This window comes from Mixophyes fleayi, chromosome 9 (assembly GCF_038048845.1).
Source record: "Mixophyes fleayi isolate aMixFle1 chromosome 9, aMixFle1.hap1, whole genome shotgun sequence".
NCBI classification, from domain to species: domain Eukaryota; kingdom Metazoa; phylum Chordata; class Amphibia; order Anura; family Limnodynastidae; genus Mixophyes; species Mixophyes fleayi.
Genome location: NC_134410.1, coordinates 19,127,839 through 19,150,703, shown reverse-complemented (window position 1 = coordinate 19,150,703; position 22,865 = coordinate 19,127,839). Strand labels below are relative to the sequence as shown.

General features: G+C 39.0%; 1 protein-coding gene across 4 annotated transcripts in view; it reads right to left on the bottom strand.

Moving 5' to 3' along the window:
- LOC142102124 (4-galactosyl-N-acetylglucosaminide 3-alpha-L-fucosyltransferase FUT5-like) overlaps positions 1-22,865 on the bottom strand; it is a 74,850-nt gene that overhangs the window by 6,162 nt on the left and 45,823 nt on the right. For 2 of the 4 annotated variants that reach the window (XM_075186766.1, XM_075186767.1), the window contains one exon: positions 16,116-17,308. In XM_075186766.1, the coding sequence (XP_075042867.1) occupies positions 16,201-17,308 (1,108 nt within the window). In that variant the 3' untranslated portion in view covers positions 16,116-16,200. Of the gene's footprint in view, positions 1-16,115; positions 17,309-18,776; positions 18,869-22,865 lie in introns of those variants that run through there. The other 2 variants (XM_075186769.1, XM_075186768.1) reach the window with 2 other exon arrangements.

The following is a 22,865-nucleotide window of genomic DNA, read 5'->3' as shown; positions in this document are numbered from 1 at the left end:
ATAGTCCCACTGTTTAATGATTTACACTGCTTGCTGATTTAAAATATTAACTCAAAGTTTCCCTATTTGGCCATCTACTTTTATAAGCTCAGCAAAATGTTATTCATACTTATTCACACCCCTTTTTATGACTTTTATATTATAGTTTACAGTATTGACTGAAAATATCCATTTCTGGCTAAATTCATTCATAATTCTTTTATTAAGGGTTCAAACAGACAAGTAGTTTAAGAAGATGTTTTCCCTTATGGATGCACTGGAGTAACTTTGGTGTTGTGTGGAGGAAGTAATCAGATGGCTGCACGTCTCAGTCTTTCACAAGGCAATGCCATCCATATGGAGAGAAGGAGATTGTGCTCATAAAGTTTGAGAATTTATCACATATTTTCAAAGGTCAGAGCAGATGTAACAAACCGGTTTGAGAACCACTCTGTTGATAGGGAGAGAAAGTCACAGAAGTGCAATAAAGCTGGCTACAGTTAAGACGTATGGAGGAAGTTATTTTACCTCTACAGCTTTGCTTATTTCACTTGGCGTACATTCCTAGAACAAATGCAATTAAAATGAATCTACTCAGCACCTTATTATTATTATTATTATAATTATTATCATTATCGTAGATCTGTAAGGCGCCACAGTGCTCCACAGCACCGTACAGTAGAGAAAACAGGACATACATAAAACAAGAACATACAAGGCAGACAAGATAAATGCAGACAGGAAATCAAAGGGTATGGAGCACCCTGCTCATTAGAGAACCTACATTCTAAGTGGAAGAGGGCACAGCTGAAACAAGAGGAGCGTGTGTGGCTTAGAATGGACACTTGTGAGGGTGTATTAGTGTGAATAGTATCATAAGGGATAAGGTAAACTTTAAAAAAGAGATGTTTTTTTTTTAAAGATTTGAAGGCTGTGGGAAAGCCTGATTGGGCATGGTAGGAAATTCCATGAGAGGGAAGCAGCACGGGAGAAGTCTTGTAGGAGGAAGTGAGAGGTGGTTACCAGTGATGACCTGTGAGACAATGCACAGGTCAAAGCTAGATTTAAGAGGGCAGGAGGGAGAGTATTTTAATATGAGATTTGAGATGTATAAAAGGGTGGTGTTGTTGTGGTCTTTGTAGGTAAGGGTGAGTAATTTGAATTTGATTCTGGAGTACACAGGGAGCCAGTGTAGGGATTTGCAAAGTGATGCAGCAGATATGGATCGATGAGAAGAAGCTCAGTCTTGTAGCAGCAGCATTTAGGTTGGATTGAAGTGTGGATATATGGGTGACCATAATGGCAGATAGCAGGAGGTTGCAGTAGTCAAGACGGGAGATGATGAGAGAATAGATAAGAATTTTGGTAACATGTTGAATAAGAAGGAGTATTCTGGCAATGTTTTTAAGGTGGAATCGACAAGACAGGGAGAGAGTCTGGATGTGAGGAATAAAGCAGAGGGTGGAGTCAGGTGTGACACCAAGGCAGCAGGCTTGGGAGACTGAGGAAATTGTGGTGTTATTGACAGTAACAGAGATTTGAGGGGAGGTGGTGACTCTGGCAGGAGGGGAGATAACAAGCTCTGTTTTGGACATGTTGAGCTTCATGCAGTGTTGGGACATCCATGTGGAGATAGCTGAAAGACAATTGGCGACATGAGATAGTGCAAAAGGTGAGAGGTCAGGGGAAGAAGTATAGATCTGGGTCTCATCAGTGTAGAGGTGGTATTGGAGGCTGAATGAGCGAATTAGTGTTCCAAGAGAAGAGGTGTACAATGAAAAAAGTAAAGGGCCAAGAACAGAACCTTGTGGGACCCCAACAGATGGAGTGGAGGATGTGCCAGAGGTAGAAACGCTAACAGAGCAGTTTGATAGCTAGAAAGTGAACTAGGAAAGAGCTGTGTCATGAGGGCCAATGCAGTGAAGGATGTGTAGGAGAAGAGGGTGATCAACAATGTCAAAAGCAGCAGAGAGGTCCAGGAGAATGAGTATGGATAAATGACCCTTAGACTTAATGTAATGGCCAGGAGGTTGAGGAATTTAGAAATGAATAGATCATGAATGGATGCCAGTATGTTACAGACAGAACTGGCGTTCCATAGTGTAAAGGAGAAGGGAAGAGAGGGTAGTGGAGTTATGTGGATAAGGTTGCCGGGATTGCAAGTGTGGGGTGGACGGAAAGGTTTGGGATGGAAAGAAGAAAGTGACAAGAGAGTGGGTATTGTATGGGGTCCAGGGGTAGGTGAGGTGTCACCAGCAGCCATGAGAAGGAGCAGGGTTAGGAAGAGGACATGCGAGGACGATTTGTGGGTGTGAGGTTTATTTCTATTTATCTAGGATGGGGAGTATGGTGGGTGCAAACAGCTCATGGGTGCAGACTAGGGAGGAGGGAAGTAATGAAGTGGAAATCATAGTAGGAGAGGGAGAAGTAGGATGATGGCGAAAGAAGAGGAGTTTGAAGAGAAGTGTGGTGATAGGGGATAGTGTAAATTGAGTAGGTGCATGACGGAGAGATGTGAATGAATGTATTAGCTGAGGTAGGTTATGAGAGAGTTTAAAGGAATGATTGATCTAAATGGTACAGGGCAATAGCAGAGGTGGAGGATACTTTACTGCCCCCTGGCAAGGGTTAATGGAGTAGGCAGCTTCTGTAGCTTTGACACAATGAAGTCCAGTATACTGACAGTTGGGTGCAGATTGTCTAGCAGCCAAACAGAGATGACATCAGCAATCACAACTGAGTTCAGTAGGCACCTGAACAGATGTTTAAACAGCAATGATAGTTAAGCTCTGTGGGTCCCACAGATGAACAAAGATGGTATTTCAGTAGATCCTAAAACAACCTTGTTTTCAGCATGAAGTTGATCCACGGTGCTGCTGTGACATTTGCCAACAGTATTTAGAAATATCCAATGCTTTATATTTGTGAGACAAAGGAAAAGTGGGAGCTTGGGCAAAGAGCTCAGCCAATGTACTGGTGTTTTCATCCTTGTCCTCTTAAGAAAGGACTTCCTCTCTCTCAGTTTTAGAGCCAAAAGAATTATTAGCAACAAATCAGACCTATTTAAGACTTTGAATGGAATATGAAATGACCTAAATCTAGAGGGTATTCATCAGATTTTAATCAAAAACATACTGAAGAGGTCATATGGATCTCCATAAAAACTCGCTCTTTTAAGGAATGGGAAGATACTTTTCCTATTCTCATTACATACACCGACCTTTCACAAGATTTGGCCTCCATTATGAAAAGGAAAAGCTATTAATTAAGACTGATACTTCGCTTAAGTCTTTAAAATCTAAAATATCAATGGTTTGCTATTGAAGAAGAAGAAACCTTAAAGATTTATTGGTTCATCGTTAAACAATAGAGAAGAAAAAGAGAGAGTGTTTTATTGTGGTGCACAAATCAAACAGACTAAATTCTTCTAATATTTAATATTGACTCTTTATATGGCTTATGATAACTAAAATACACAACTGTGTGTGTTATATATATATATATATATATATATATATATATATATATATATGTATACTAAAATTAATATCAGCGAATATATTAAGATATGTATAGTGTGGTCAGTGTGTTAACAAACATACACTGGGAATCAGTCAGTAGTAATTATTCAGATATTATACAATGACCACTAGGTTTTAGATTTACAACTAAATATATAGTAAATCATTAGAATATTAGCTATGAGGTTATCTCTCGCCACAAAGTTTATTGCTCTGATATTGCACTAGGATTTAGTTACTCTGTGTATTTCAATGTGATAAAGTTATCTTTAACTGTAAAGATTGAGTTTAATTGCTCCCACTTTCTGCTTAAAGAGCAGTTGTATTTTCTCTTCATTCATAAATGTAATTATATTTAGCCAGCTAGAGGATATGTTACAGCCACTTGCTGCTTAAGAAGCAGCCTGTTTAACTCTTAATGAGTAAATCTAATGATCTCTAGATGGTTATAAATTGTTATAAATCATAATAATTCTTCTTGCTGTAAAATAACTGAGAGAGGAAATCCTTTCTTAAGTGTACAAGAATGAAAACCCATTAAGAAAGAAGATTATTAAATTTTTTTGACTTAGTCTACAATCTTCTTATTAGTTGACCATTGTCCAGATGATAAAGAAATCATTGATGTTGCACTTTTATAAGAGAATGTGCTTATTGAAACTTGGATTACCTAAAATATGTTAGAAGGATTAAAAGGATGGCTTTACATCGCTCTGCTATTAGATAAGCAATATTAGAGGGACTGAGCGAACAACCATAGGCTTTATATATATATATATATATATATATATATATATATATATATATATATATATATATGGGCCCCGATGCACTGCTTTGCACGGCGGCCCATAATGTTGTTAAGATGGCCCTGGCCGGGGCTGGTGAGGGGTGAAACTGGTCTGTTTGTTAAATGTGGAGGTCATTAATTTAATGTCTGGGCTGATGGGGGGTATGTTTGTTTATTAAATGGGGATGTTGTTAAATGTTATTAATTTATTGTAGGGGATTGGTTGGGAAGAAGGAGGTTTTTGATTTAATGTTAGGCTGGTTAGGGGGAAAGAGGCCTAATTATTAAACGTGGTTGCTATTAATTTGATGTCAGGGCTATATGGAGAAAAATAGACATTACACTGAAATGCTATTAATTACATTCTGGGTGTAAGTAGGTCTGTTTATTAAACAGAAAAAAGCTAATCATTTAATGTCCGTCTGGTTGTGGGGAGGGAGGCCTAGATTCTTCACTCACTGCTCAACTTTTCAGAAGGTGAATAATAACTATCTCTTTTACAAACAGGACACCAACATTCCAGAATTCAGCTAAACAGCAACGGAGCATGAGACCAGCAGACAGAGGACACCGGCAATGCGTAACCACTGAGAGGCAGCATCTACTCCAACAAAGTTACGTTGTGGATGGAGTGAACCTGGTGGTCGTTACAGCCGTGTCATCCATTGATAGAATATTGGTACTACAGCTTGTACAAAATTCTAACAATGGATGACGCTGCTAAATCCAGTAGTATGTGATGGCCACCTATGCGCGGACTTCATAGGCTGCGTGCACTGCGTTTCTCTAATGACAGTGCTACAGGGCTCCTCCCCTAGACTACAGGGGCCCTGTAGCACCAGAGGACTATGTGTGAGTGCGATCCTCACAGTATCGATGGACCAGGGTGTCAGATTATAATCAGACAGGTATGTAAAAAAGTGAATCAACATATAAAATAAAATGCAATATAAAGGCAGGTTTATTTTTTCTTACATTATTTATTTTCATTATTTAAGATTTACATTTATAATAATAGTACTACTGGATTAATCAACACTAAAATAACCTCTATTTTATATATATATATATATATTGCACCACAAACAACCCTTTAAGGATAGACTGCTACTTATGGGCCAGTGCTGTGTGCTTGCCCCCCGGGCTGAAGTCTGTCAGTCAGCCCCTGGATAAGCACATTTTGTTTATTTGTTTTTTAGTGTATTTTATTACTATGCATTAAAAAGGATTTTATTAAATACTACCCTATATAGCCCTTTTTTCATCCGTAAGCTATATAGACTGGATGTGGAGTGATACAGAGACAGCACCAGCATTCAAACAGATAATCCTGTTTTTCTATTTTATCTACTACGCATATTCACTATTACTTCTGGTAACATAATAGTATTGGAGGTAATTCATTATATCTTGTTCTTTACTTCTATTTCTTCTGCTTGAATTTCCGAGGCACAATGATGGTAGAGATTCACAAGATTTTGGAACTAGACAGAAATTCCTTATTTTTTTCAACTTATGTGGGACACATTTTATAGAGCTCCTAAATAGACGCTGGGTCTTTTTTTCCATAAAAAAAATACTACACCATTGGGCATCTTTGTATTCTTCTCTTCTTTTCAGATTGTGAGTTTTTCATATTTAATGAATCATTGGGCTTTCTGAGAATGGCAACCACCTAGTATATCTACGGAGTGTTTCTTACTTGCTTATCCTGTTCCATACATGCTTTAGAGTGGTTACGTACATTGGGTTGAGTGCCATTTTTCACTGTCTTGTATAAATATGTACACTGGTGGAAGTGGGCTGGTATACGATGGTACAACATAACGCCACTTCTCCTACAGCCTTCACTGTAAAACTATCAAATTCCATTCACTTACATTGTGCATGTTTCTAAATTCCCACTTCATCCACTATATATAGCGAGTTACCTTGGACCAAAGAGTAATGAAAAATGTTACATAGTCTTTGTGTAGTGATAGAAAGATATTGGTGATGTAGACTCTATGTTGACTCATGGTTGATGTATTTTAGCAAGCGGATTTATATTTGAGGGCTATGCAAAATAGCAAAGCAATATGATGGGCCTTGTCAATGGCGAGGAAAGGTGAAGATGTTTTATTAAATGACAGGAGTAAATTATTTCTAGCTTTTAGCTAGAGCTGTTTACTGTAAACTGATAAGATCTGCATATTATTGAGATAATACATGTGTCTAAATAGAGAAGTTTCCTCCTTTAGAAAAAGTATGCTGTGCAAAGTGCAAACCTAATATAATAAAAGAATTGTATGTTTAAGCATATACCATAACAGTACTGAAGTTGTTGGGGATTTTTTTTTACCAAAGGAAGGGGCTGGCTGCAGTGAGCTTTATTTTTCAAGGGAGAACTCTGCAGCATCTCAACAACAGTATTCAGACTGTATTATTACATGGTTTGAACTGAAATATATATATATATGTATATATATATATATATATATATATATAAAATGTATGTGTGTAAATACTAGAGATGTTGGGGCTTGGTTTTCTAAAAACTGAGCCCACCCGAAAGTAGGGGATCCAAGTAGGCTCACGAGCCGGCTTGGCACTTTTGCGCATCCTTGCATCTGAATTGAGGCAAAACGTCATTGTTGCGTTGTCGGATCTCGCGGGTTTTGAATTCCATAAGTACCTCTCTCCCCGGGAAATCCAGCGCCATTGCTCACACAGAAACAGGAGGGGTAGCAGTGTTTTTGTCACTTGACAAAAATTGACTAGAAATGACTGGAAATTAATGTTATTGAGGTTCATAATAATGCAGGAACAAAAAAAGAGCCAAATTATGTGATTTTACGCGAGGGAGGTTTTGCCAAAACCAAAACACAAAGTTAATCCAGATCCAAAACCAAAACACGGGGGGCAGTGAACATCTCTAGTAAAGACATATATATCAAAAAAACAGCTCACTGCAGCCACCCCATCGCTTGTGTAGGACAGGCACGGACGTGGCAGCCTTCTCCACCTTCACATTTTAACCCTCAGCAGCGCGTGTTCATGCCTCCGTTATGCTATACAGTTCTAACTTTAATGAAAACCAAATAAGTGACAATGATTGCAATTTCTATTTTTAAACACAGTAAAGCATCATCGATACTCTCCATATACTCTCCGTTTGATATGAGACTTACCCATGTACATTGGACCCATCAATATTTGTATGACACTTCTGCAATGGGGAATCTCAGACCCGAGGGTAGTCTCCCCATGTCTCTTGGAAATTGTGAAATTTTCAATGTCAAGTTTAAATTAAATATACTCTTTTAAGTGTTGAGAAGGAAGACACTATTGCTAAGACCTTGAACATTGCAAGCTATTACTAAAACATGTCTTGTTAATCTCTGATATGCACTAGTGTTTGATTTATTCATATACTAATCATATCGGGCCTGATTCATTAAGGAAGTTAAGAAAAAGCAAGTAAGGCTAAAACATGTTACATTGGAGGTAATTTTTAAATGTGGAGACACATTTCTAATTATAGCAGGGCATGTCCTAGATTAACTTTAAATTTCAGTGTTAAAATAAAGCTATCAAGTGTTTGCATCCTACACGAAAACACAGACAGTTTTTTCCTTATGTGCAAAATGATAAACTAATTTGCACCCCTTGTAACATAGTGTTGTCCAGAAAACTTGAGTAAGTAAACTTACTCAATTTTTTGGTTAACTTTCCTTAATGAATCAGACCCATGTTCAATAAATTGCTAAGTACTGAGCTGACCTATAAATTAATTTACAATATGGAATGTTAAATGCATATACTGAATGTATGTTTAAAAAATGGAAAAATGGGTTAAAAAAAGCCACATACTTCTAAGTTTCTGTTTTTTGTTTACTTTAACCTGTTTTATTTAACAGGTTTACTTAGCATGCATTCTCAGTGGCTTATTTTTTCCTCAAACAGATTATGATAAGCATTTCCACAGTGCATATACATTTAGGAGCTCATGTTTCAGTTTATTACACGGCAGAAACACAATTTACATTCAGTTTAACATGAGCCCATTTTTATTTTGCGTTCAACTTTTCATGATCCCCTTATTATGTTGCGTTCAACTTAACATAATCCCCTTAACTGCCTCCATTTTCTAATTAGAGTTAAATTCAAAAGGACAAACATATACTATTGACACACAAACAGAAATGTCTTATTTAGAAAGTGTTTTTTTTCCCAATTAATTTACAATATGGAATGTTAAATGCATATACTGAATGTATGTTTAAAAAATGGAAAAATGGGTTAAAAAAAGCCACATACTTCTAAGTTTCTGTTTTTTGTTTACTTTAACCTGTTTTATTTAACAGGTTTACTTAGCATGCATTCTCAGTGGCTTATTTTTCCCTCAAACAGATTATGATAAGCATTTCCACAGTGCATATACATTTAGGAGCTCATGTTTCAGTTTATTACACGGCAGAAACACAATTTACATTCAGTTTAACATGAGCCCATTTTTATTTTGCGTTCAACTTTTCATGATCCCCTTATTATGTTGCGTTCAACTTAACATAATCCCCTTAACTGCCTCCATTTTCTAATTAGAGTTAAATTCAAAAGGACAAACATATACTATTGACACACAAACAGAAATGTCTTATTTAGAAAGTGTTTTTTTTCCCAAGACAGTTAAGCAGCCCAACAAACAAGCTAGGTTATCACACATTTCTTAAGTTTACTTCAGTTCAGTCTGACATCTGATGTAGCGTTGTTTGTACCTGATTGGACACAATTCACACAACTTGTATAAAACTCCTCACACAAAGAATCCACAATTCACACGAAGCAACTTGTATTTTTCTAACCCTAATTCATAGGGGGGTATTCAATTGACGGCGGGATCGCCGAAAATCCCGCTCTTCTGTCACAGAAATTAAGTCACTATAATGATGGAAGTAGGATACCTTAAAAACTTACATTAGGCCCAGAAGCAAAGGGTGACGCCCGGCTCTTTATAACTCCCCATCCTTCGGTAACCCAGGGCTTTGCTGCTTGTCACTTTTAGCGAGGGCATGAAGAGAAATTTTCTTATTTTTTTTCCCAGATCAAGGCCTGATTAGGTACATGCCTCTGGGGTTTCATGGTTTTTTATATTCATATGAGTTACCACTGCCCTGTCTCTTTTGATTTCCCCTTCCGCCCAGGACGATGGTCATTTCTGGTGTGTAGGTCTTGTTTTGTTCTAGATACGCCCTGCCAGAATATCCAGATATGGGTGGTGGGCCATTCCTATGTGTACTGGGCATCCAGAAACAAATTGGCTTATGGCTGGGCTGCCTTCTTCCACCCTGTGGAAGTGAAATGATTATGGAGGAGGGGGTTAGGCTGGTCGTCCCTTATTCCCCTTTTGTTGGCTGATATAGTCAGGGAAGGCCCTCTGTACAATTTGCTCATTCACCAGGGTGGTAATGACTTCTGTAAGGGGAAGTCTTTGGATTTGTTAACCTCCATTAAGGAGGATTTGCACACAATCCAGGCTCAGTGGCTGGTGGTAAAGTTGTGTTAGTCGGATTTAATCCCCAGGCTCTCCTGAAGGGTCAATATTCCTGCCCCTGTTATGAGTACTCAACTTAAAAAGGTCAATTGGTCCACTGGAGGAAGGTATTTCATTGGGTCACTTGGTCGGGGGAGGGTAGCTATTGACCACCTCTTAATCACGGTCGAGTGGTTTCACTTATTTAGATCAGATGAGGTTCACCTTACGGATGAGGGTTTATGGCTCTTTATAGAACAGATATATTCTATATTGATTGGCTACAGATCACTGCCCCCTTCGAAGTAACGTAACTTGGTCCTTTTGTGGGGGGGACCCCTTGACCTGCTTTGTGTGGGAATGTTATTGTGAGTCCAGAAGGGGTAGTGTAGTCACTCTAATACCAGATTTAACACCAGGCAATCCTAAAAGATTATATACTGGGCCCAGTAGTTTAATGACAATGTCACCTTCAACTGTTTGGTTTCTGCAAATAGTTGATAGCTGTCTCACATTGCTTTCTTTGCCACCATGCTTATAGTAAAACGGTGACCTTTTACCACTGGCATTTGTCCATGTGTTTATTTATCATTAACAGTAATAAGTCGGAACATGCAGGTTTAGGTGCAATGAAAAAGAGATAGCAACACTATGCAGTTCATAAAGTTTACGGATTAGTAATAGTGCCGGACAAGGGTGCCCACTATCTACCATGATTTTTGCACTAACCATAGAGTTGTTGGTACAATTAATGAGACTAAATTCATATATTGAAGAAATAGAAGTGGTGATTTAGAAAGTAAGCTTTTGTTATTTGCAGATGATGCACTGCTCACTTTGTCCTCCCCCTTCCCTCCTTTATTTCTTTCCCAAATCTATTCATGACTTTAGATTAATATGTTTTTTTGTTAGGTTATAAATTTAACTATACTAAGAGAGGAACCCTACCCATCCATATATTCTAAAAAAGCAACTACTTCTAAATGTAATTGGAATTCTACAAAAATGAAACACCTAAGTGTTTATATTGCAAGTAGCTATCTACAGTATAAGGCACGTTCCCCTTCACTTTTTACCAATGTCAAATCAGATCTACATGTATGGAGGCAGCAGAGAACCTCATGGTTTGGAAGGATGGTGCTGTCAAGATGAATATACTGCCAAAAATCCTGTACTACTTTGAAACAATTCAACTTCAAGTTCTAAGTGAGGTTTTAAGATATATATTTAGAATACAAGTTAACCCGTGCATGATACTCATGCATTCTAGTCAAATCAAGCTACTTAAGGTGTTAAAAAGGTTCTTGTCATGCATTTGGGCCTAGCCCAGGCCTCCTCAGGGGAAGAGCGTTACTTCCCGACGTAAGCGCCCTTTTTTAACGTGGTTTTGTCCACATGTCACCACCTCATCATTCTTCTCCATAACCTCATCCTTCATCTTCATCGCCACATCCTTAATCTCCATCGTCTTACTGTTCTAAAACCTCTCGATACATGTTTCTGCTAAACACCTTATCGCTGTGCTCAATCAGTCTTCCTTGAAGGGCAGTATTCATAACCTGCACTTTCACATCACTGCTTCTCCGTACTCGTGAAAATGCGACATACAATTGTCCATGACCAAACACAGGCTCTGGTAAATAAATACCCACACGGTCAAGAGTTTGAGCCCTCAACTGGTAAATTTAGCCTTTACTACCCCTCCCACGGGGGGAAGGGGGGATGATGGAAGTTAACTGACTTCACTATTATATTTTTTTGTCAAATAATGTCAGTATACCAAATTTCAGGTCAATTGGATGAGCCCTTTCTGAGAAAATAGTTTTTTCCACACACACACACTAACACACGCCGCTAGGCTTTTATATATTAGATTATATCCAACTTCTTTGCCATGATAAACCTCCTAGACTAAAATATTAGAAGCTAAGATGCTCTAATGATGGTAGCAGAGGTCTTCCATATAGTAAAAGAAGTTTTATTATGCTACTCCTCTTAGCCAAATTTTAACATTGTTTGCTCCACCGGGTATTCTTTTGTAGGTACAAATGGATATAATGGGTGATTCCTTTTTGGTGTTTATACTAAGCACACTATGCCAGAGTAAACAATTCATTATCCAATATTTAACTTAACACACAAATACTTGATAGCTTTATTTTTACACTGAAATTTAAAGTTGGTCTAGGACATGCCCTACCCCAACTATAAATCTGTCTCCACATTTTAAATTGACCTCCCCTCCATTGCAATATGGTTTTGCCCGGGTGCAAAGTTACTCCTTTTTTGCTTTGCTCTCCATAATGACTCAGGACCTTAGAATCTTCTTCTGTGTATGAATAATGAGTTTCATAAGATTGATTTAGCACTAATCTACAACCTTTTCCTATGCCTCAGTGATGGCCGCATTATCTAATATATAAAAGAGAAAATTTGTCCTTCTGTCCTTCTGTCCTTCTGTCTGTCTTTCTATACAAATACACATTTTTCAAGCGAAGATCATGAAATTTTGCATACGAGTGTATTAAAACATGACGGAGGCAACTAAATAAATTTAAAATTAAAATTCATTACGGGGTGGGGTGGCGAGGGGGGTAACACCTAAAAATCATCAAAAACGACTATAACTCTGGAATGTCTGGAACCATTTACACCAAACCTGGTACACATATGACTTACAGTCTGACAACAAATATTGTGGGGGCAAGACACCCCTAGCATTCCTAAGGGTGGGGGTGGCGAGGGGGGTAACAACTAAAAATCATCTAAAATGACCATAACTCTGGAATGTCTGGAACAATGTCTTGGAAGAAGTTCCAAAAAAAAGGGGAAATATATTTTTTCTGGATGCACCCGGAGGAACAGGTAAGACGTTTCTCATCAAGTTGTTACTTGCTAAAATTCTAGTACATTCCAAGATAGCTATTGCTGTGGCCTCTTCTGGAATTGCTGCAACTTTGCTCCCTGGTGGAAGAACAGCACATTCAGCTTTCAAGTTACCGCTTAATCTGGCCCGAAGTGAAACTCACATCTGCAATATCACTAAACGAACAGAAAAAACTCAGATTCTGCAGCAATGTCAGGTCATTGTATGAGATGAATGCACCATGTCACACAAAAATGCTTTACAGGCCCTCAATCAAACACTTCAATTTTTAAGAGGCAATAATTTACTAATGGGTGGAGTCACTGTTGTATTGGCTGGAGATTTTCGACAAACATTGCCGGTCATTCCGAAAGGAACAATGGCGGATGAAATTAATGCATGCCTTAAATCATCACATCTTTGCAGGCATGTTCGCACTTTGCGACTAACCACAAATATAAGAGTTTCTCTGCATGGCAACACAATGGACGGTCAGTTTGCTGATTATTTCTTAAATATTGGGAATGGTTTAATGCCACTTCATCCAGTAACTGGTCTCTTCAAACTCAGAGAAACACTTTGTAACACAGTTGTGTCTTAAAATTCTTTAAATCCCGGGCAACGCCGGGTATTCTGCTAGTCTATACTAAAAGTAGAATATTTAATTATTCTGAGACCTCTAGGAACTCTACCTAATTTTATGTTGTGCTCTAAGACTATCATTTACCACCAGGTTTTAATTTCTTTTAGTAGAATTTTTCCAATATTCCAAATTTTGGTGTTTCCATATATGGGTTGTGAAGTTTCACTATACATTTTCTTACATCGACCTAGGTCTTTGGTGCCCTAGTTTTAAGGGTCATGATGCCAAAGTGACTACAGTTTCTGCAAGAGATAAAACCGTACAGAGAGTAAAAAAAAAAGAGAGATACCGTATATACTCGAGTATAAGTCGACCCGAATATAAGCCGAGGCACCTAATTTTACTACATAAAACTGGGAAAACTTATTGACTCGAGTATAAGCCTAGGGTGGAAAAGAGCGCTAATTTAAAAACCTAAATAAAAATGATAGGTTCAATCTATGAAATCATTTTTAGCTAAACCATAAATAACAGTAGATGACAAGGAACATTCATAAATGATTATAAAATCATTGGCATTGGGTACAACCTAACCTAAATAAAGGGGTATATAAGGGGTAGGGATATAAATGTATGAACATGGTGGCTGTATTGTTTGTTCATTATGTAATTGCACTGCCAATTAAAAAAAAAAGGAGAGAGAGAGAGAGAGAGAGAGAGAGAGAGAGATGTTTTTTTTCACTTACCCGGCAGTGGAACGCATATGCGTTCCAACAACAGGAAGTTCGGCATTTGGAACGCAAGTTTGCGTTCCAAATGCCGAACTTCCTGTGTTGGAACACATATGCAGAAGTTGAAGCCGAGGGACCGGACACCAGGTAAGTTCACCCGTGTATAAGCCGAGTGGCCTTTTTCAGCATACAAAAGTATGCTGAAAAACTCGGCTTATACACGAGTATATACGGTATATGATATTGTAATATAAGCTAGATAAGATGAGTTTTCAAGTTATACAGTGACATCTAATAACAATTACAAAGTTCAAGTACATAAATATGTAATTGAAACAGTAATAAACCATAATATAATATTTAAATGCATTCTTTACTCCGTCTTTGAAACAGAGCAGCGACCTTCTGCAACCGGTGACTTGTCAGATCTTAATCTGCATGTAAAAGTAAGACAGAGGCTCCCAACTGGTGAAGTACTTTTTTGAATAGTGTGCCTACTAAACTCAATCAGTGCACCTCTTTAATTCACCTCTCTTTGCTCCTATTTGTCACTTTTCACTGGGCTGTCCCTTGTTTAGTAAAATACTCCTGCGATATTTAGGAAAGAGGATTAATAAGTGCTAGAGGAAACCTTAATCTTGTTCAATGCTACTTTATATCACACAGGTATTATTTCACAGGAACAATAGGTTAAATGTATGAACTTTGTTTCTTATAAAGGGTACATTACACATGTGCCTCTTTATGCAATAAAGTTCATAGAAAAACCGGTGAAAACCAATGAAAACTTGCCTGTCCCTGTTACAATAACAGCTTGATAAGATATCAATCTGCATCAGGGCTGTTAAACTTACTAAAGCGGAGACCAGTGAAAGAGTCTTGCAAATGTCACCTTCACCTGCCTGTATTTGAACTTCATTGAATAAAGAGGCAGGAATGTGATATATCCTTTACATGAAACAAAGTTTATACATCCAGCTTGTAGTTCCTATGCTACATTACTGGTTTATACAAATTAGATCTGAGCATGGAAATTCCGACTGAAGGATCTTAGTGTTAAAGCACTGTACTGTCTTTTGCATCCCCAGCAGATGCTGTAATGCTATGGTACACATCTATGCTTCATTTAAAAAAGGACTCAAGATGATACCAAGCGTTGTTTGCTTGGTAGGTCCACAGTTGTATACTTTCAGAATTGATCTTCTGAATGAAAGCTCCTGTTGCGAAATTCGGAATAAACGGTACCTCTATACGTCATCTGAAAATATGTTATTAGTGTATAAAAAAAAAAAAAAAATATTTCCAGGGACACCGATCAGATGGTGTGCAAAATCTGTGCACTTTTTTATCTATATATAGTCCCTGTGTGCACTTATAATTGGTAGTTAGGCTTATCTTATGCCTTTCAGTGCCTTTGGTTCAACCACCTGACTGTAACTCAGTCTCTCCAACCTCAAGCTCCTGAGAGTTAAAGTCAACAAACAGATATCCCTGCACAATCAGGTTTAATAAAGTGTGCAATTCTCATGCAAAAGCAGGAGGTGTAGTGATACACAGTTTACTCTAATAAAATAACCAGGTTATCTTATGATTAAATAAAAAGACAATGTAGCTTTGGTTATTTATAGTTTCCTATCTTTCTCTTCTGGGGCAGAAATAAATTAGTTGCAATAAGTTATTTTTCTATTTAAATCGCTTCACATCTCAATACACATTGTCTTATCACAACACATGTCTGTGGGAATCATGTAACAATATCAGAAGTTGTAGAAGTACATCGCTAGACTCAAGAGCTGACATTTTCTCATGGTGGAATGGTCACTCTTTTTTCCACTCTCAGCTTCTTTTATGACCTTAGAGTGCTCAAATGTTCTCTGCCTCTATTTAGTGTGAGTGTGGTGCCTCAGGAAAGAGCAATCGAGTGTTGAAGGAACCAGGAGCATAGTACAACCTCCCTGCCAGCATGTCCCGGCATTCTATTCTCAGTTATTCGAGACTGCTATAGCTGCTAAGAAAAGAATGTTGGGAAAAGTCAAAGGTGAGCTTGATTACTGATGGGTTACTATGCATGGGCTCATGAGATGCTCATGTAGACAAGAAGCCAGAATGTTATGGAAGACAAGAGCGGAGAAATTAGGTACAAACTTTAATTAAGGATAGAGTTCTTTAACAACTAACATTATTTAAAGTAAACAACAACCATCTTAAAGCACAAAAATTAGACATCTTTCAGAAACCATTTAGCCACACTTTGAACAACCTGGTACCTTGGACCCTGTCTTATTATCTCACACGCTTGGCAATACCTATATTGCCAGTTAATCAATATCTTTACACGGTATCGAGTTCTCCAGTTGAAATACCTTCTATATTTCTCATCATCTTTATCTAACTCCAGAAGGTAAGCAGCCAACTCCTTCGCACTTGGGAAATCATCAACATGAATAAAAGCATCTCCAGGAATAAAACGCTCATAGTTCTGACGAGATGTCCCCAACACAATTGGCACCGCCCATGAACCGAAAGCATTTGACCATAGTTTCTCAGTGATGTAATCCTTGTAATTCGAATTCTCAAAGGCCAAATAGAATTTGTATTGAGATATGGTAGAATGGAAATCCTCCCAACTCAGTTTCATGTGTTTTGCCCCATAAACATCGATAGGAATGTGTTTCCTTAGCTCCTCATAATAACTAATGCGACGGACACCAGGGTACCATTTACTAACTACCCAGGACACCAGCTTGGATTTTGCTGGAATAGTGAAGTTTTGAGGCTCTTTCAGCGCTTCCATACGGCCATATGGGATGAAAATATCTGAATCCAGACGGAACGACATAGTCAAGTTGAACAAGTTATCTAGCACATCCAAGTTTTTAATAATCAGTGGAGGTTCCACAGAGAGCCACACCCAGAGTTGAAAATTAGGTCTTGGCTTTTGGGGCAATGAGTTTTTGTTGTACATAATGTCGGGGTGATGTAAGATGACCGCATCAGCAGCACTATACAGACTCCTATCTGTAGATAGCTTGCATCCAGGGATGCCATAGTCTTTGAAGCACCTATCTAATGGAAACGTGTATCCCCAAGGCCAGTGCCAAATCAGGATGAGAGTCTGTTTCTCTTCTCTTGCCTGGTATATTGTCTCTCTAGCTGTTGTCATGTTTGGAGCCTCCTTTTCCTGAATATTTTTGTTTGCAATGCATTTTAATCCCAATGAGATAGACACATGTGTCCAAGTAAAAGAGAATAGGAGGAACAAAATAAGAGACAGGAAACATATAATCAGGTGCTTCTGGTTGAGTGAAGTCAAGATCATTTTTATTCTATAGAGAAATGATAAATAGCAGTATTAGATTTGTAATCCAATGTGAAAATTAATGTTTTGTGACATTAGGACAAGTATTAGCTATTCGGTGGCACTAAATATGTTGTGGCCTTTATTAAACGGATAATTTATCTAACTATGTTTTTTTGTGGCAGGATAGAATACAAGTGATTAAAAGTTGGCAATGCACATAATAACTTAGGAACTTCACTTTTACCACATCAACTGTATATGAGTAGGTTCTGTTGGCAAATTCAGGATTTCTTTTAGCTGGGAGAATATGAGTATCTTGCTGACTTGAAATCTAACTCAACCAAAGCATTCACCTACCTGATTTATTTTGTTGGTTAGGTACATTTCTTGCTACTGTTATCTAATGGTTTATAACCTCTCAGTGTTTATTTTGGTTGCCAAGGGAAACCATTTGAAATTTATGTAGAATGTCTGCTGCACTGCTTCATTATAATGTCTGATAGGGATCCCAGGGATGTCAGCACCAATTGTCAGGCTAGTTGTGGTTTTCACTGTTAGCAGTACCCTTTCCCATAGTTCTCGATGTGTACTGCGCTGCCTTGTTTTAGACTGCTGCTCCTAGGTACAAGCCTACTCTTCCACATCAGGAGATACCTCTATAAGACAGAGGAATGATTACGTGTGGAAGCAGCAGAACATTCTCCAGGGGAGTTCTCTACTAAAGTTTAAATGCTACATCAAAGTACAAATACGCAGCTCTTTACTACCGTTCTTTTGGAGAAAAACTTGTTTGTCTTTCTCCAAAAGTACTTTAGCTTCATTTGGGTGAGAGGACGCAAGTTCTGAGGTATTACGTGTTGCAAATGTATGTGTGTGTTAAGTGTTTTATTATATTTCTTAGCACGTAGAAATGCTCTATTCTCCTATATGGCTTACTGTATATAATAGAGTTATAAAGAAATAGATTTATAAATAAATGTGTAGATTCTCTGACAGTGGTTACTACTACAGTAAAACAGTCTACTTGAATCGCCACCATTCTTCTTTTCAGATAAGACCTTCTTTTATATGACTAAACTAAAAGGGCCTGATTCATTAAGGAAAGGAAAGCAAAAAAATAATGAGTAACTTTGCACCTGGGCAAAACCATGTTGCATTGGAGGGGAGGTAAATTTAAAATGTGGGGACAGATTTATTGTAGTGGTAAGGCATGTCCTAGATCAGCTTTAAATTTCAGTATAAAAATAAAGCTATCAAGGAATTGTGACCCACATGGAAAAACAGCCAGTATTTTCCTTATGTGCAAAATAATAAACTAATTTGCACCCCTAGCATTGTATCATGGCTTTGCCAAAGGGCAAAGTTATTCTTTTTTTTTTTGCTTTACGTTCCTTAATGAATCAGGCCCAAAATGTCTGCCCAGTGGTGGAAGTGGGGTGTATATGGTGGTATCCCCAACTGCCTTCATTTTACAAAGCACTCCAGATACGCACTGCAAAATGCCTTGGTTCTGCACAAGTGATCCTGGATGGTTTGTCCAGGCTCTTCTGGGTGCATGCTTGCTCTCCGCCTTTGGAGGACTTTTCTGCAAAATAGAAATGTGCCTAGATGTACAAAGTAATTAAAATCAGAAGATTTCCAGTCCTGAGCTGGTACAAAAGTCAAAGCTGTTTGTGGAATGGAAATGGCTCTTTGCCCAATTGCACAAAAGGAATGCCCCTCCCCCTTAAAATTGTGCTCCTCCATCCCTTTACCTGATTATTATTATCGTAGATTTCAATAATCACGAAGGGAATTCTTGTTTCTGCAGTATACTATGGCACTGATGCTCGCACCATAAACCTGTGCATCTTGGCAGAAATCTAGGTGCAATTGTTTAAATCGAGGCACGCAAAAATCTGCTTTTGCACTATGCAGTGGATGTTTTGCACTTTTGTAAATGAATTTCAATATGTTTACCAGTACTTTTATGACCCCATATCTTAAGCACAATTTATCATATCTTCCAAATGCCTTCTTTTAGGCGGAACTGTCCTGATTTGAGCATTCAGCTATTGTTGCATATAGCGATCATTTAAACTTACCACATGATTCTAATAAATTGGGAGACATATTAAAACACCTGCAACAAAGCTGTGTAAAAAGTGGTGCAATTATTATTATTAATTCATTAATTTAACACTGTATATTGGGGAGAGAAAACAAAACACATTGATTAGAATACATACTAGAGAAAAATGTACGAGCTTAAAGGAGCTGAGATCTAGCAGGAGGAAGGAAGCAATACAGAAAGTACAGGTGTATGTTTTGAACAATGACCAAGCAACAAAGGAACGTATATGGGTGTAAAATTGTTAAGTACTCTGGAGTACTGAGTGATTGTGATGGCAACGATAATATGATATATAAGGGTATGGTAGAGGGATATTGTGGATAAGTGGGAATCTTGTAACCTATAAGGAGAAAGAAAATATACTCCATGCAATGAGTGGACTCCTCCCAAAGAGTATGCAGTAAAAAATGTACCAATCTGTAGCTAATAGTAAGATCACAGATGTGATCACTGACGAGTGGCAGTTTGCAAGCCGCAAACAATACCACACTTTAATACATTTCCCCCCAAAAAGAGCTCAGAGCATAGGCAAACCAAGAGGGGGTTTCCTAGTGCCTGGAAACCCCCATCCAAGCCTGGGGCACTGTATAATTGAGGTGGCTGGACCCTGCCCCCACTTCACACGGCTCTGCTTGAAAAGGGAGAGAGCTGCGTGCACCTAACAGTAGTGCACGCAGCATTGCCCATGTATATTATGGGGATAGGAAGAGTTGGAGAGCAGCCAAGCACTGTCTATAATTATAGCCACGCCCCCATGCATGCTGGTCACGCCCCCTGGTGGCGTGGTGTGGAAACCCCCCTCTACAAATCCTGCATTTGCCCCTGCAGAGGTAAGTGAAAATGAGATTGTAAAGGTCATGGATTGAATTATAGGAAAAATTGAAATGCGGGTGTAGTCTAAGAATATAAGAAATTTCGATGTGAAGGGGAGATTAGTGATAGGTTTGTAGCTTGCTGAAAAGGATCGTAAAAATGCACTTAAAAGATAATCAACCATTAATGGCAAAATTAGTCAGTTAGGAAAGTCCAAAGTAGGTGGTTAAGGAGAAGCAGTTGGAATCAACCTATGGAAAAGGGTCAGGAAACTGGGCCTGATTCATCAAGGATGCAAAAGGAACGTATTGTGCCCTCTTTTTTAAAATGCACGTAATCGGGCATACGCATCTCTTTTTGAATTCAGGTCTAGGTGCGCTCTGCATATACGGCACTTGCCGTATTGAGACAGGATACGTACATATGCGTAAGAAAAAAAAAGTATTCAATTATTGTCACCAGTTAATAATAATAATAATAATACTGCAACCTTCTCCTCACTGGCCTCCCCCTCTCCCATCTCGCCCCCCCCTCCGATCTGTACTTAATGCAGCTGCTAGACTCATCTTTCTCTCACGCAGCTCCTCCTCTGCCTCCCCTCTCTACCAGGCCTTACACTGGCTTTCTTTCCCCTACAGAATCCTTTTTAAACTCCTTAATACCACTTACAATGCTCTCTCCCAGTCTACTCCCCCCTATATCTCTAACCTCCTTACCATTCACACTTCTGCCCATTCCCTGCGCTCGGCAAATGACCCCTGCCTCTCCTCCACTCTTATTACCTCTTCCCACTCCAGAGTCCAAGACTTCTCCCGAGCTGCTCCCCTGCACTGGAACAACCTCCCTCACTCAATCCGTCACGCTCCCAATCTGTGCTCCTTCAAAGGGGCACTCAAAACTCACCTGTTCCTGAAAGCCTACCAACCATCCACTTAACCCCTCATCCACTCTGCTTGTTCTCCCCTCTCTCCCCTGGTCCCTTCTTCTCCCTTGCATCACTTCCTTCCTTCGTGCCTGTTTTGTCCACCCTCCATGAGGATGTAAGCTCGCATGAGCAGGGCCCCTCTCCCCTCCTGTCTCCATACCTGTTCTTCTGCTCCGCCCTCACTCCATATTTCTGCCCGGAGTTTCTGAAGCATTGGTATTTTGTGTTTATTGTTCTGTAATGTTTTACCCTGTATGGTCTACTGTTTGTATTATGTAAGGCGCTGCGGAAACCTTGTGGCGCCTAACAAATAAATGATAATAATAATAATAATAATAATAATAATAATATTAATTTATGAAAAAACATTTGTTTTTTCCCCATGAAATACATTTATCAGGTTGTTATTAATGGCTACTGAACATAAAAATGCATTTTTGCAGTTGGTTTTGATTGCAAACACATGTTCTAGCATGCATTTTCGACTGTCATGACTTTCAATCGGCACTTACACCTGACCTGTAGCAGGTGCAAGTGTTACGAAAGAAAAACATCTACCATAGAGATGCCCAAAGCTTAAATTGGAAGCTGCTGTGTGCACTCGAGCTTGGCACACCCTTAAAGAGCTCATCGTGTATGTTCCGTAAACCTTACATCAACCTTATAATTCTAAACCTTTGCATGCAAATAAACACACGGAGACTTGTATAAGTTATTAAAAATTGCCAGAACTTTTATTATGATTTTAATTTTAACTAGACCTATGGTGGCGGAGAAAGGGCACTGCGAAACAACTCTCAAGCTGACAAACACTATCACGTGTGGACTGGCGCAAACCACTGTACGTCCACCACCACGGGGAACAAATCCCAACATAACTTTTGCGCTGAGTTGGCGTCAGAGTGACTGCCCCTTTTAAAACTCACTCTGCCCTCCCTCACCGAGTCGAACAGGGACCCTCCTCACCGAAGGGCCAAAAAGGGAGTTACTGGTGCCTCAACGGGGGGCAATGACCTACGACAACTACCAGTGCGCCCACAAATCAGCCGCTGAACGCAGTGCCTTCCTACCGCAACATAACCGGACATACCCTACCAAAGGAGCGGGTGGGTGGGATCTCGTGCTGTGGAATGAACCAGAACAGGAAGTGCAGCCTCCTATATCAATCAAGGTCCCTCCCACTGGATTACACATTGGTCGGGCCAACCCATGTTAACACCTTCAGGTAATTGTACAGCTTACTACAAACCCTGTCGCCCTTTAAGTGCATTCGTCCTATTCAGCCTCATTTGTCATTCTGTACATTGACTACATACATACGCCCATTCTCCTCTCCGTTCCGCCCATGAAACCATAGCCTGCCGTAAATGTCCTTTGCACTTGAAGACGAATTGCATACATTTGCGTTCTCTGGCGTATAGTTTGTTACTGGTCAATGGCAGAGCAATTTACAGCAAAATATGGCAAGTAATGTGTAGGGAGAGATCAGAAATTATTTTGGAATTGATTTGTTTAGCCATTAGGTTGGGATATGTCTGCACCTTGTAAAAAGTCAGATAGGAGAATAGACTTGAACAAATAAAAGTGGCAGTTTGAGTGGCACTAATTCAGAGCCAACAGGTTAATAGTGTTGGTGAGAAACAGGTCTTAAATGATTGGGAGGTCGTAGCACAAAGAGTGTGAATCCCAACTGCTCATTTAAAGTTACTTCCTGTCTGACTCCACTGTGTC